Source organism: Anarrhichthys ocellatus, unplaced genomic scaffold, assembly GCF_004355925.1.
Source record: "Anarrhichthys ocellatus isolate YVR2014 unplaced genomic scaffold, GSC_Weel_1.0 scaffold5, whole genome shotgun sequence".
NCBI lineage: Eukaryota > Metazoa > Chordata > Actinopteri > Perciformes > Anarhichadidae > Anarrhichthys > Anarrhichthys ocellatus.
The window spans coordinates 7997603-8010880 of record NW_022280035.1 but is presented as its reverse complement, the minus strand read 5'-3'; the positions used below and the strand labels follow the sequence as shown (position 1 = coordinate 8010880).

Below are 13278 nucleotides of genomic sequence, written 5' to 3'. Positions count from 1 at the left end.
TGAGGAAAAAAATAAAGATCCTGTAAGTCATTATAATGAGATACTATCTCAAAATAAGGAGATGTGTATCTCATAATGATGAGATAGAAAGTCATAATTATGAGATGCTAAGTCATAATTATGAGATACTAAGTCATAATTATGAGATGCTAAGTCATAATTATGAGATACTAAGTCACAATGATCTTTATTTTTTCCGCTCAGTGGTGGAAATGGGCTTCCACACTTCATCCTTCAGTTTATCAGAAAAATACAAAAATCAACACTCATGGTTATATGGGATTGGGAATTAACAGCTGTTATTAACAGGGAAATAATAAACAAAGCTATTGTTCACATTTACTGGGGGATCCAGGAACTTTCTTTGAGATCAATTGCTCTTTGTTAAAAGCTTAAGCAGTAGCGTCCCCCTCACCTGTTCACCTGACGCTGATGAGGACGGGTGGACACAGGCTGGAGTTTTGCCAGCTGTTACAGAGGAACGGAACCAGCCCAAGCCTAAGGAAGGCGGGGTCAAAGAAGAAACAAGGAATTTCCTGTAGAGCTACGACAACACAGGAAGGTAAAAGTTTGCTCTTTATAGATGATAAGTTGTAAACCTCGAAATTCTGAATGGGCGAGGCTAATTCATCACGATTCAGCAGAGGCGTTTAACCCCCTTCAGTATCGATTTAATGAGCAGCCGTTACATCCGGATCAACGTAGCTTCGAGCTAACGTTAGCAAGTCAACCGGTAGATAGCAGCTACACTGTTAGCTAGCATGCGAACGTTGTTTAAAAGCTAACTTTTAAGATGTTAGTTAATGTTGGGTTTTGTGTGAAGGGTTGCTGTTATGTTCTCGTATAATATTTAAGAAGTGCACGTTAACTGATGCTTCGTTATTGTTTTTGGTGCCAGTTTGTTGTCTGAATGCTGCGGTTAGTTGTAACGTAAATTAGTGAAGTCCTGAGAGGAAGCGAGTGTTTAGTCACACAGCCCAGTTCAGTCGGGCGGAGTCAGAGTTGATGTATAAAACAATTAAGATGCGATAGTAACTTCTTAACTGTGAGGATGTGATGCTTTTCTTTGTCTTATGTGATAATACATTTCATATATTTAGGATTTGGAGTTTTGAACGGATAGAACAAGACATGTCATGACATCCTTTAGGGTTTTAGGAAATTGTGATGGACATTTTTGATTTTATAGACCAACCAATGAATCAAGATAATAATCAGTGGGTTATTAGATAATGTAGATAATATTTAGTTGGAGCATTCTCAGTTTCCTCCAATGTGAGAATTTGTAGCTTTTCTTTGTTTTATATCGTTGTAAGAATTGAATATCTTTGACTGTTTTTTTTGGGCCGTAGTTTGAAGGACTTTAAAAACAACTGTTGGATTAATCAATAAGAAATAAATGACTGTTAGTTGCAGCTCTTGTTGGTTCTTTTTATGAATGTGACAGTTAGCTTTTAAAGAAGTGCATAGCTCATTTGCATATATTCATAAATAACTGCATACATTATTTTAAAAAAAGTTGAAGTTCAAACATGAAATTGAACTGTAGTGAGATGATTGGAACTATAAATCTGTATTGTTTGGTGATGGTATGAGACTTGGTCCGTAAGCAGACATTGTTCAAATTACATAAGAAAAACTCAATTTCAGCAGATCATCCTCATCACCTCATTAGCTATTTTACCATGTGTGGGGCGATCAGGTTTGAGATTTAGCCTGCTTGCTTACATCATGTTTGAAAAGTTGGATGTCGGTGCCTCTTGAATCAACAGAAGCTGGTTTTCAGCATCCTGAACGCTTAAATCTAGTGTCTCCTCTGTGTTTAGGATGAACGTGGGCGTAGCTCACAGCGAGGTGAACCCCAACACGAGGGTGATGAACAGCAGAGGAATATGGCTCACCTACCTGCTGCTGACCGTCGTGCTGCACATCGTCCTGCTCAGCATCCCCTTCTTCACCGTACCGCTCGTCTGGACTCTGACCAACGTCATCCACAACCTGGTCAGTTAAAGATAGAGCTGTATAAGATTCATTACACATCTTAAATACATGTGACAATAACCCACATATGTTTGTATTTATGCTGTATATTATCTCTGGCATTGTTGTCATTGTTAAAAAGCAGTGATCAAGACTGCCATATGTTAAAGGAATAGTTTTTCATTTTGGGAAATGCTGTAGTTTTCATTTTGATGGACTTTCATTGAAGTTCACACTGATCAGCGCTTCACTTTGTGTGTGTGGTCTCTGAATAAGAAATTAAAATATGAAGCTACAGCGAGGACATGTTTAGCTTAGCTTAGCACAAAGACTGGAAACAGGCTAAAAAGCTAGCCTGGATCTGTCCAAGAGTTCATGAATATCCACTTATAAACCAGCACCTCTAAATCACGTTGATTAGCACAGGATATATTTTTTGTTGTCTACAAAGAATGCAAGTTCATGAAGATACATTTCCGTTTTAAAAACAGGGGTTATGAGACTATTTCTTGGCCGGAAGCGGTAATGCATGTTTTGTTTTCTGCTAAGCTAACCGTTTCCTGACTCCACCTTCATATTCAATGGACAGATGTGAGAGTTGTTTTGATCTTCTCAGCTATCAGCAAGAAGGCATATTTCCCAAAATGTCAAACTATTCCTTTAATTTCAGATGATGATATGAATTTTGCATCAATGTGATTTATCAGGTCATGAACTTTCTGGATTAGCCAAAAAGACACACACTTGTTGTTGTTTTTTATCCATCAACAATTTCTAGATTGAATTTCCAGAAAATCAACTATATCATAATATATGATTATTAACTTTCACTTTGTTACACTTGCCCCCTACGCTATGAAAATGATCAGCCTGAGCATTACTTCTTCTGTGATTGTGGTCTGTCCTCTGCAGGTGATGTACCTGTTTCTCCACACAGTGAAGGGCACTCCCTTTGAGACACCAGACCAAGGCAAAGCTCGTCTCCTCACACACTGGGAGCAGATGGACTACGGAGTCCAGTTCACATCTTCGCGCAAATTCCTCACTATCTCACCAATTGTTCTGTAAGTATTTTCTTTAAAAGTGCTCTGCAGAGCTGGACAGTTTCATCATTGCTAAATCATTTTTGACTCACTTATTCAGGCTGTTGGGAATCTTCTGGCCTTTTGTTTTGAGATGATCTGGGAACAATTTTAGGCTAATTTACCTTAAAGTTAAAGCGTCTTCAGATATAGATATATACTGTGACGTGTTTCACAGTGAAACGGAACAGGTGAGACTTGTACATTTACAAGAGGGATTTTAATCAAATCCTTTGCATTTGATTGGACCGCTACAAAGCGCCCGGCTTAGAGTTTGGCGCGACTGTCTGCTCCACACACACACACCTCCGACACCTGTTGTTCTATTATGAGGAGGACAAGGGAAACGTTGCTGATATTCAACTGGTTCTGGGTCACTTCAGCGCGAGCGGTACCTCCCTAAATGCCGCCAGCACCCACCGGCAAATCTCCGCCTGTCGTTTCGTGTTATCTGTCGGTTAAAAGTCTGCAAAGTTTCCCTTGAATGAATCAGACCACAACCACATTGTTTTGGAAATGAAAACAAGGTTTTTTTCTCTCTGATATACAAACACACATCTCTTGATATTGCTCCGTTAGCTACTACGATTTATACAACTGGTGAGGCTAGCTAGTCACCAAAAGTCTCCTTTGTTTGGATTGTTTTTTTGTAAGCGCTGAGTGCAGGATGAGTCCTCAAACATTTGAAACCATAAGAGAAGCAAAATGACGCTCGAACTGATGCACTTAAACTTTAAACTGATGCACTTAATCATTTTGAGTTTTCACTGTGGAGCAGTTGTACCATGAGTGGGCTCATGTACATCGGTGACACGATACGCCGATGGTTTCCCACTATTCTGCCGATCAACAGGTGACGGTAATGCACAAAGATATCCAACACGGTGGCATCACAGGGTGCTAGCCCTTAAACGTGGATGTAAACAATGCAGCTTTCAACCTTTAAAAAAGGTTTGCAAGTTTGTTGCATTCATCACGTTTGTTGCATTCATCACGTTTGTTGCATTCATCACGTTTGTTGCATTCATCACGTTTGTTGCATTCATCACGTTTGTTTCATTCATCACGTTTGTTTAACCTCAAGGATTCACACAATTGAGTAACAATAAATCTTGCTTGAATGGTTCGTTGTGGAGATATTTTTACTTTCTGATTTGAGTGTATGCCATGTATGTTTTTGGTGCTTCGATGTAAATGTTGACGCTACATTCACACCATTCTTCTCTCTGTGCAGGTATATTCTTGCCAGTTTCTACACAAAATATGATCCCACGCATTTTATCATCAACACAAGCTCCCTTCTCACTGTGCTCCTCCCAAAGTTGCCTCAGTTTCACGGAGTACGGATATTTGGGATCAACAAGTACTGACAGAACACTGGATTTTACCCACCAACAATGGACTCCTAGTGTTCTGTTCCTGCTGAACTACTTTATGTTTAGAGGTTGAGGAGAAGAGAACCAGTTGGATTTGTCTTTAACTGTACAGACTGTGTGGAGTAATATATGACAGTTGCAATGTGTGCTGCCTCTTGCAGCCTGAAAAAAAAAAAAAAAGGTAAATGCACTGCTGCTGTTTTATGAAAGTAGATATTTTCTTTACCGACATTCCTGATCTACATCTTTGATGATTCCTGTTACAAACTGCACCGGCTGCACGTCTGTAATACTCTATGGTTGTTGCCATAAATGTGAATGACTTCATTGCGGCAGTGTGGCTCATGTTTCGAATGTCACTTGCAAGTTTCTGTTTTTGTTTTTTTTTTCATGCTTTTTTCCTCCTTTACTGTGAGGGATTTATATGCAGCATGCTTTTACAGGCCTACAATAACCCCTGCAGTCTTGCTATCACACACATAATCCTGTAACTTACTGTTTTCTGAAGCTTTACGTTGTTTCCCGTTTATAAAATGAGCAGTGAGAGCTACACGCTGTGAATGCTTGGTTGTCTCATCTCTTTTCCACGGAGTCGAGTAGAAAAAAAAAACGGCAAATTCCTTTTGTGTGTAAGAATCAATTGATCGATTGTGGGCCAGTTTATAAGCTGTGGGGAACTCCAGACACTTTACATGATGCCACCACGAGTTAGCCGTCACAGCTTGTGCAATATGCTTGTATATAGCCAAGGGTTTCTCCCCCCCACACACACACACACACCTCCCTTTTGCATGCATTGTGGTCACGTTTGCAGTGAGGTTTCCCTGTTGGTGATGCATTTCTTTGGGGAAGTAAGTCCTAGGAAATGCAGCAGTGGAGTATGCCAACATTTTCCTGGGAAACACATGCAAATAATGCTATCCGTAATCATCCATGTGTAATTCTCAGTTATCAGCGGCTGTAGGGGTGTTCCCTGCCTTCAAATGATCGGCGGACAGAAGAAGCCGGGGGTGGTGGGATGCAGAGGGCAGTCGGGCTAAATGTCATCAGATATGGCTCGCTGAAACTCGAGTCGGAGAGAAAAGGATGAATGCAGGGCTGTAGTTGTTTGCGGCAACATATAATAAAAGGGTAGCAGATGCAAGATAACGCCGTCTCGCTTGAACAGCAAATCTTGGTCATCCACTGCGGTTTCATCCCAGTTTTACTTCCACTTCCTATTCAATGTGAACTCAGAATATTTGGCTAGAGGTACTCAATATGTTTGTTTGTTTGTATATTTAAAACGGAGGGCATTTAATGCATAGGACAGTATGAGTGAATGCCAGTCATCACTTTGTCTTTGATTTTAACGTCTGAAACGTTACATAGAAAGATATAAACAGCAGATGTAAGAGGTGAACTGCAGATAGGAGAAAGCGCAGAAATTTCTGCTGTGTCACAGATGGTAAAACTTCCTGTGACTTAAAATCAGGTCGTATTTAATAGAAGCGTTAAATACGTAACGGACAGTAAACCCAAGAAAAATCACTAATGGGATCCGGGGGGGATTTTTTGATTAAAAATGCTGATGCACATGTTTGCTGACAAAACTCTTTGAAGACTTCATCTTGGGCTGTGGGAACCTATTGTGGGCATTTTCATTTTTTTAGGGCACATAGAGAATGGAAATAATTTCTTGCAGCCATAGATGCAACTAGGAATCCATTAAATCTCTTAAATTATTATGAAAATCCAAAGAAATCTTGTGGTGGAAGATGTCGTATTCAGATGTTTTACCTAAAATAAAAGTATCAGTACCTTACGGTAAAATTACAGAAGTCACTTACAAGTACCGACAGTAAAAAATAAATAATTCAGCAGCAGAATGACCCTCATTGAGATTTTTGGATTATTATTAAGTAGATACATTGCTGTGTTTTATGTTGTAGCTGATCAAAGTAAAGCTACTTTTGACACTGTTGGGTAGTTTAATATTTAAAAATGCATCGTTCTATAAATTAATTTTATTTTGTATGTAAAACCCTGATCTACAGCTGTCGGATAAATGTAGCGGAGTAAAAATTAACAATATTTCCCGCTGAAATGTAGTGGAGCAGAAAGTAGCATAAAATCTACTCGAGTACAGAAGGAGCATCTTAAAATTCTACTGAAGTACAGTGGTCATGAAATTAACATCTTGCCCCCTTTTACTTCTAATCTTATACAATGATGCTAATTCATGAGTTCAAGTATAGTTTTTATTCAAAATACTTTGGAGACACTTCTCCTGATTTATGACCATGAAAACAATGAAAGATAGAATAATAACCACGACCGTATCACATGGTGTACTTTACGTCTAACTTTACACTCAGAACACATTTAGAGGTTAAGGGCTGTGAACACATGTTTAGAAAAATAAAACTTTAAAACCGTTCCTAAGCTAAAGACAACACGAGCTCCCATCACACTGTAAAAAGTTAAATTGCTTTGACCTCCAAAAAAAAAAAAGGCCCTAATCGCAGCGCCACCATTTTTTGCAACCTCAAATTTAACAGAGGCCTTAGTTCCCTAAAGAAGAAGAGATTTGGCTTTAGCGCACATTCTTTGAAACTACATTACTTTGACATTTCTTTGACATTTCTTTAAGCCGATAACAGATGTGACCACACTGTTCTGCCTGTTTTTCGTTCAGAGTCTGGACTCAAGGTGGCTCCTCTGACCGATATCACAATCCAGAGTTTTCTTAATCCGGCCTCCGCGTTCATCACCGAGTCAGTCCGGACGTTTGCGTCGAAGCCACGGAGAGCCGACCTCTGGCCACCTTTCTGACAGGCAATAATAGAATTGTCCGACTGTTTTTCGTACGTCTCTCAACACAGCGGTCTCACTCCGGTATCAGCATAGGCTTAAGTTCGTCTTCATCGTCTGTGTCAAAAAACTCGTCCTCAAAAAAAGATCCTCCAAAGCCGTACTCGTGCACGTGAACAGACACCTCGTTTGACATCAAGTGAGGAGACCCTTCAATGAAATCAGCAAACCTGTGGATTAAAGTGATGACATCAGCAACAATATCCGCGTTATGCAGTGTAATAACCATGTCCTGGTCTGTAGGAGTACCTACATACTACACATGCACTTATACTCACACTTCAATAATAAACCAAGCATGAGTTAGATTCATAAACCATGAATCAAAAAAAGGATTTTAAGATTATTGTGATATCTGAATAAGTATCAGTTCAGGCAACAACATATAGTGCATATAAAAAGTATGGAACCTCTTGGAAGTTCATGTTTTACAATATTTAATCAAAGTAGATTTGAGGTGAAAACAGATCTCTACAATGTGATTTAAAGTAATTACAAAAACAAAATACACACCTGAACCATGACGGGTGTAGCCATTTGGTTTCAGAAGTCACATTTTTAGTTAAAATAGGAGTAAATACAAGTATAAAATGAATGTATATGGTGCTTTTTTTAATATATATAAATTATATATATAATATATAATATATATATTATATATATATATAATATAGATATAGATATATAGATATAGATATATATAGATAGATATATATATTTTTTTTCATGTAAATGAAGAGTGTCTTTCTATTTTTTATTAAACCAAGCTGGGTTGAAGCAGCTTAATATAAATGTGTTTTAATGAATAATAAACTTCTGGGAACAGAATGTGAGGACAGGCACCTTTTCGGGGACTGCAGCCTGGACACTGCCTTCCAGGGGCTGAACTCTGGGCTGCTGCAGTGCTTCCTCAGCTCCTCCAGAGCACGCAGAGTCTCTTCCTCCCCCTGCTTTTGAAACTCTTCCTCAGTCAACAGGCGACGTGGCTCCGGCTTCCAGCGAACATACCCTTTGATTTTCCTGCACAACACAGCAAGAACTCAATTAAAAAATATCTAAATGATAACAAAATAAAATGACTACTGATTCTAAAAGAGGGAGAATTCAATATCACTGTTTCAACGTCAACTCGGATAAATCCAAAACTCTGAAATAAGCAGACATCATGCAAGACTTTGACTCTTGAACTATAGATTTCATATATTACGGTACTCTGACGCCACCTTCTGTCGGTACTGTGAACACCCACCTCCATGCAGCAACCGTCAGACACACTGGGTACTGCAGATGTTTGGAGAACACAGCTGCCACGATGATGGCAAATGCAACTTGCTGAATTTGAATCCCGAAATAAATCAGAAGAAGGCCAAACAGCTGCAGCGTCCATGACAAGATGTTAATGCTCTTCGCATCCACCAGAGGACCGTAACGGTAGCACACAGCAAATGTGATGAATCCCACCACTGCTACATAACCTGAGAAAAACACAAAAACACATTGATTTACCATGTTAAGAAAGAACTAACCCAAAATTAATTAAAAGTTGCTCTTTGAAAGGGCGTACTTGAATTGTTATGCTATTGTATCATTACATCTGTTGCAATAAACTGTCTTAAAATTACAATATAATTTATCACAATCATTTGTGGGATAATATATCATCCAACAAAAGTAGTTATACTGAAAGGTATCCAAAGGTACCCTTCAACTTAAAAAGGTGATTCTCAAGGTGTCAAATATAGTGTAGTATAGTCTAAAAATAGCTCTTTAATATGCCATCTTAAGAGTCTTTGGTCTGATATTTCAAACACCAGAAAAGGGACTATCTATAAAGTTTGTGTTGACAAAGGGTCGGTACCTAAAGCCACGTTCCAGTGTTCTCGCAGAATCACGCCAAGGTTCCTGAAGACGAGTTGGATGGCGTACAAAGAAAACGACCAGCCGCCAACAATCAAGACGTAAAAAGGGCTTTTCTGCAGAAACAACATACACAAAAGAGTACAATCATTAAGTATGAGGCCAAAATTATTCAACCCATAAAATCATGGATATTTGTGGGCAATGAAATTCCTCACCTTTGGCAAAAAGCGTGCCAAAATGAAAAAGAGGATGATGAGTGAGGCGATCATGCCGGTGCTCATACCAGCAGAGTAGAAGAAAACTGGACTCCTTCAGTTAAGGGGGGAAGAAAACTGTTAACTACTACATCATAATGCTGTAAAATCCTAACAATGAAACATGAGTTGGGGAAAATGACCTGCTGAGTGATCCTGCAAAGACAAACAAAGACGCTCCAGCGAGGAAAACCAAAAACAGATAGATATCAAACTCTGCAAGGGAAAAAGAGGACATAGTGCTGAATGTAATAACTGTCAATAACCAGCAAGTTAACTGCGTGCATTTGTTTCCCACTTACTACGAAGGGGCTTGACAGTGTACTTTGTTCTGTCAGCAGGATCAACCTTGAAGCACGTCTCCTTGCTGAACAGGTTGATGTTAAACGTGGTTTCATTGTGCCGCTCACGTAACAAGCTCTGAAACCAGCCCCAGACACTGAAGCGATCCAGCTCCTGCAGCTCCTCCTCACCCGACACAATTTCCACCTTAAACACGTTTGAACTCCACACTTTGACCTATCACAAATATTCAGTTGTTAAGTTAAGATGAAGTGCTGTAAGATGTAACTCTTGTTAATAACTGTTTACACAATATCCCAGCAGAGGCTTCCCGTTTTATCTTGATGTCATTGACCAAAACATTTTTAAACAATATCAAATGTGGCTCCAAGATATCTGGACTGAGGGTGATAATAACAGCATTTTTGTTAACATTATCTAATCATTTTATAATTGAGAAAGTGCATTAAATACACAGTAAACATTTCTGGATTCGGCTAACCACCGTTTGTGTAACTTACCTGAATTCTTGTCCATGTTTGCCTCCAAGTCGGAAACACAGAGTTTTTGTAACAGAATCTGTTGGACCCTGACAGTACGTACTCCTCTCCATCCTGGAGATCAGTTACAGGATGTTTGTTACCTGTGTTTGATAAGAAGATACGTGCATGTTAATACTAAGATTGCATCAAAAGTTGCTTGATAAGTTAATAACAAAATACTATATTATAACGGTGAAAATAATACAGAAATGCATACCAGAAGCTTAACAGGTGTAGTATTTTTGCAAGGTATAAATACCTCATACAGTGTGTTAATATATCATTGTCTTCACTTCTTGAATATCGTGCAAATTGCTGCAACTGTCAAACTTGTTTCTGCTCAGTGACGCACAGGTTATATAATTAGCACGATAGAAATAACTTGAGGGCGGGTCAGTGCTCGTAAACTCCAGCTAAATAGTTCAGGTTTCACACATTTGTTCGCAGACAACTTTAAACATGATACAACCGAATTAAATGTCTCCCTTACACAGAGACAGAATCAGAGAAAGGCTCAGCATGAAGTCACCTCTGTACCGTTTCACTTAACTTACATCCAAACAGCCCAACACAAGCTAGCATGAGTTAGCCTGACCAATGAAACTTGTTTAAAATACGTATCACATTAATTCTCCGCTGTTGCTGCCTAACACTGCTTCTTACCCGTAACCTGCTGTTCTGATGTCTGGGTTATATAGATAAGTAGCACCATGAAAACCCTTAATTTAGCACTTATAGAGGTGAAACCGTTTGTCACTTTCATGCATCCCGCCATGATGAACCTCCGTAGTGTTTTGTCCCGCCCCTTCCGCCTCTGGGAAGAGATCGGATGAGTTACAGGCCGTCGAGCCAATCACAGAGTCACACTCGATGTCGTCATCGTTGCTGTGCGTTCAACGTCTTTCTCAAGCGACTGCAGAGATACACTTACGACTAGACTAATTTAAAAGAATAAACAGCTTATATGTTGATGTTTTTTAGTTAAAAAATTAATTAATTAATTGGAAGTAGGTTGACAGGTGCGTAGGAGAATACCTTGGGTAAACAATATAGAAGAAACAACTGTATTTTTGACTTGTGTTCAGAGATATTTATTGATAACGTTTCGGTATATCGATTAGGTTACTTTACAAAACAATAGATGAGCATGTCTTAAATAGGTTGGTAGGCCCACGTAGACCAATCAGGTCCCACTACACAATGACATCAATCAATCAAGACCTATAACCATCACATCATAGCACCGAAGGCCTACAATATCAGCATTAAAAAACATATACTGTATATAATTTCATATAAGAGTGTCTTGAAAATAGTTTAAAATGCACATCGACATAGCAAGATAAATGTTGATAACATTCAGAATTGTTTGGAGCTTGACAAATAGGTCAATTAGAGTCTGTCGTTATACAGTAGGATTTTTCAAAAACACTTAATTTTGGATTTACTGTCAATTAAAACTAGTTTCAACTTACACAATTCTGACTTCATCCAATTAAAAGCATTTTGTAGATTGCCAAAAGCTGGGTCTGCTGAATCATAATGAATTGTTGCATTTGAAAGATTCTCCCAAACATCATTTAAGTGCAAAGTAAAGAAGCACTCAACAATAACTAAACCCTGTGTTACCCTCTTGTGGACAGTCAGAGGATATTACATCAATTTGAGGACATTGAGAGCTTTGTAAGACAAATCAACATCTGTTCCATATCATTTAATTTTGAACCTTTAGTAGGCTCAAAATTGTACGAGAGACACCTACACAGAAGCCCCCACCGCCGACACACAATAAATACATTTGAAAAAGAAGCAAAAAAAACACAAAGGTTGCCGGATTATAGCACATAATTGTCCATGCACACAGTGACCTCCGGTGCTGTGACTAAAATGTCCACACAGGCTAAAACTGTCTGCTCATTGCCACGGGCCAGGGATGAACAATGATGATGATTTAAAGGTAATCAAATACATTTTACACAAAGCACCAACATCAACAACTATAGGATGGATTCATTCATGTTCCCGATGAATCCTACTAACGTTTGTGATCATTTGTCCATAAAAAATATATTTAATACACAATATTATACATATATTTCTGCTGCCTGACTAAATGGATCCATTTGTCGTCGAATTGTTTGAGCTCTACAGGTTAAATCCCTTCCCGTGGACCGCCTGCTGTGAAAGTAAACGATATGCAATTCATCGTAATGTTTGCTTTAGAGCCAGTTGATCCCAGCCGATCCAAGTCAAACAGTTCACCCACACAGTGTTTGTAGAAGATCGAACTGTATGCTCTCATCACCCCACCCACTGCAGTAACTCGTGTGATCATATCGCAATTCATCATCTGATCACCTCACGCCTGTTGCAACTTCTCCCATCTGTTTTTAGCATAAGTGCTTAATCATCAGAATCAGAATCAGAATCAGAACCGTTTATTGCCAATGTATGTAACATACAAGGAATTTGTCATGGCAGGTGGTGCATAACATTAGACAATCAACAACAATCAACAGTGCAAGGAATAGAAACATATTAAAATGTACCATAGAATTTAAAAGAATATAAAATAAAGTGCACAACAAACAGATAACAGTTAACAAGTGTAATGTCAAAGTGACAAGTGTATTTAAATATGAAGGGATGTGCAGGGGAGTAGCAGGGAGGGAAGGAAATTGTCCTGGGGATGACAGAGTCAGTGGGGGACCCGGGCTCTGTTAATGAGCCCGACTGTGGACCGGAAGAAGCCGTTCGTTTGGCGTGAGGTCTTGGTCCTGATGGACCTCAGCCTCCTGCCAGATGGAAGGGGCACGAACAGTTTGTGTCCAGGGTGAGAGGGGTCGGCTGCAATCTTTCTTGCTCGCTTCAGGGTTCTTGAAGCGAACAAGTCTTGGAGGGACGGCAGATTGCAGCCAATCACCCTCTAGGCAGAGCGGATGATGCGCTGCAGTCTGCTCTTGTCCTTGGCTGTGGCTGCAGCGTACCAGACTGTGATGGAGGAGCAGAGGATGGACTCAATGATGGCTGTGTAGAAGTGCACCATCAT

General features: G+C 39.3%; 2 protein-coding genes across 3 annotated transcripts; one reads left to right on the top strand and one right to left on the bottom strand.

Moving 5' to 3' along the window:
* The first annotated feature begins 508 nt into the window (after positions 1-508).
* On the top strand, positions 509-4999 carry ormdl2 (ORMDL sphingolipid biosynthesis regulator 2). 2 transcript variants are annotated; one of them, XM_031845605.1, is made up of 4 exons: positions 509-562; positions 1827-2001; positions 2893-3044; positions 4297-4999. In XM_031845605.1, the coding sequence occupies exons 2-4, from the start codon at positions 1828-1830 to the stop codon at positions 4430-4432; spliced, it is 462 nt and encodes a 153-aa protein (XP_031701465.1). In that variant the 5' UTR covers positions 509-562; position 1827; the 3' UTR covers positions 4433-4999. The 2 variants fall into 2 exon arrangements, with proteins under 2 accessions (XP_031701465.1, XP_031701466.1); XM_031845606.1 differs by lacking the exon at positions 509-562 and adding an exon at positions 569-733.
* Positions 5000-6660: 1661 nt separating this feature from the next.
* nemp1 (nuclear envelope integral membrane protein 1) lies at positions 6661-11021 on the bottom strand. Its single transcript, XM_031845604.1, has 9 exons — positions 10893-11021; positions 10209-10330; positions 9708-9924; positions 9549-9621; positions 9367-9460; positions 9150-9264; positions 8541-8766; positions 8135-8311; positions 6661-7461 (listed from the first exon to the last, which is right to left on the bottom strand). The coding sequence occupies exons 1-9, from the start codon at positions 11002-11004 to the stop codon at positions 7308-7310; spliced, it is 1290 nt and encodes a 429-aa protein (XP_031701464.1). The 5' UTR covers positions 11005-11021; the 3' UTR covers positions 6661-7307.
* Positions 11022-13278: the final 2257 nt, after the last annotated feature.

What these genes read in the sequence shown, in the direction of transcription:
- nemp1 (XM_031845604.1), bottom strand. Translation starts at nt 11,004, where the DNA reads ATGGCGGGATGCATGAAAGTGACAAACGGTTTCACCTCTATAAGTGCT. An exon ending in CACTGTCAAGCCCCTTCGTA is followed by an intron (nt 9,622 to 9,707) that starts GTAAGTGGGAAA and finishes TTTCCCTTGCAG; the next exon opens with AGTTTGATATCTATCTGTTT. An exon ending in TGGCACGCTTTTTGCCAAAG is followed by an intron (nt 9,265 to 9,366) that starts GTGAGGAATTTC and finishes TTGTTTCTGCAG; the next exon opens with AAAAGCCCTTTTTACGTCTT.
- ormdl2 (XM_031845605.1), top strand. Translation starts at nt 1,828, where the DNA reads ATGAACGTGGGCGTAGCTCACAGCGAGGTGAACCCCAACACGAGGGTG. An exon ending in CCAACGTCATCCACAACCTG is followed by an intron (nt 2,002 to 2,892) that starts GTCAGTTAAAGA and finishes TGTCCTCTGCAG; the next exon opens with GTGATGTACCTGTTTCTCCA. An exon ending in ACTATCTCACCAATTGTTCT is followed by an intron (nt 3,045 to 4,296) that starts GTAAGTATTTTC and finishes CTCTCTGTGCAG; the next exon opens with GTATATTCTTGCCAGTTTCT.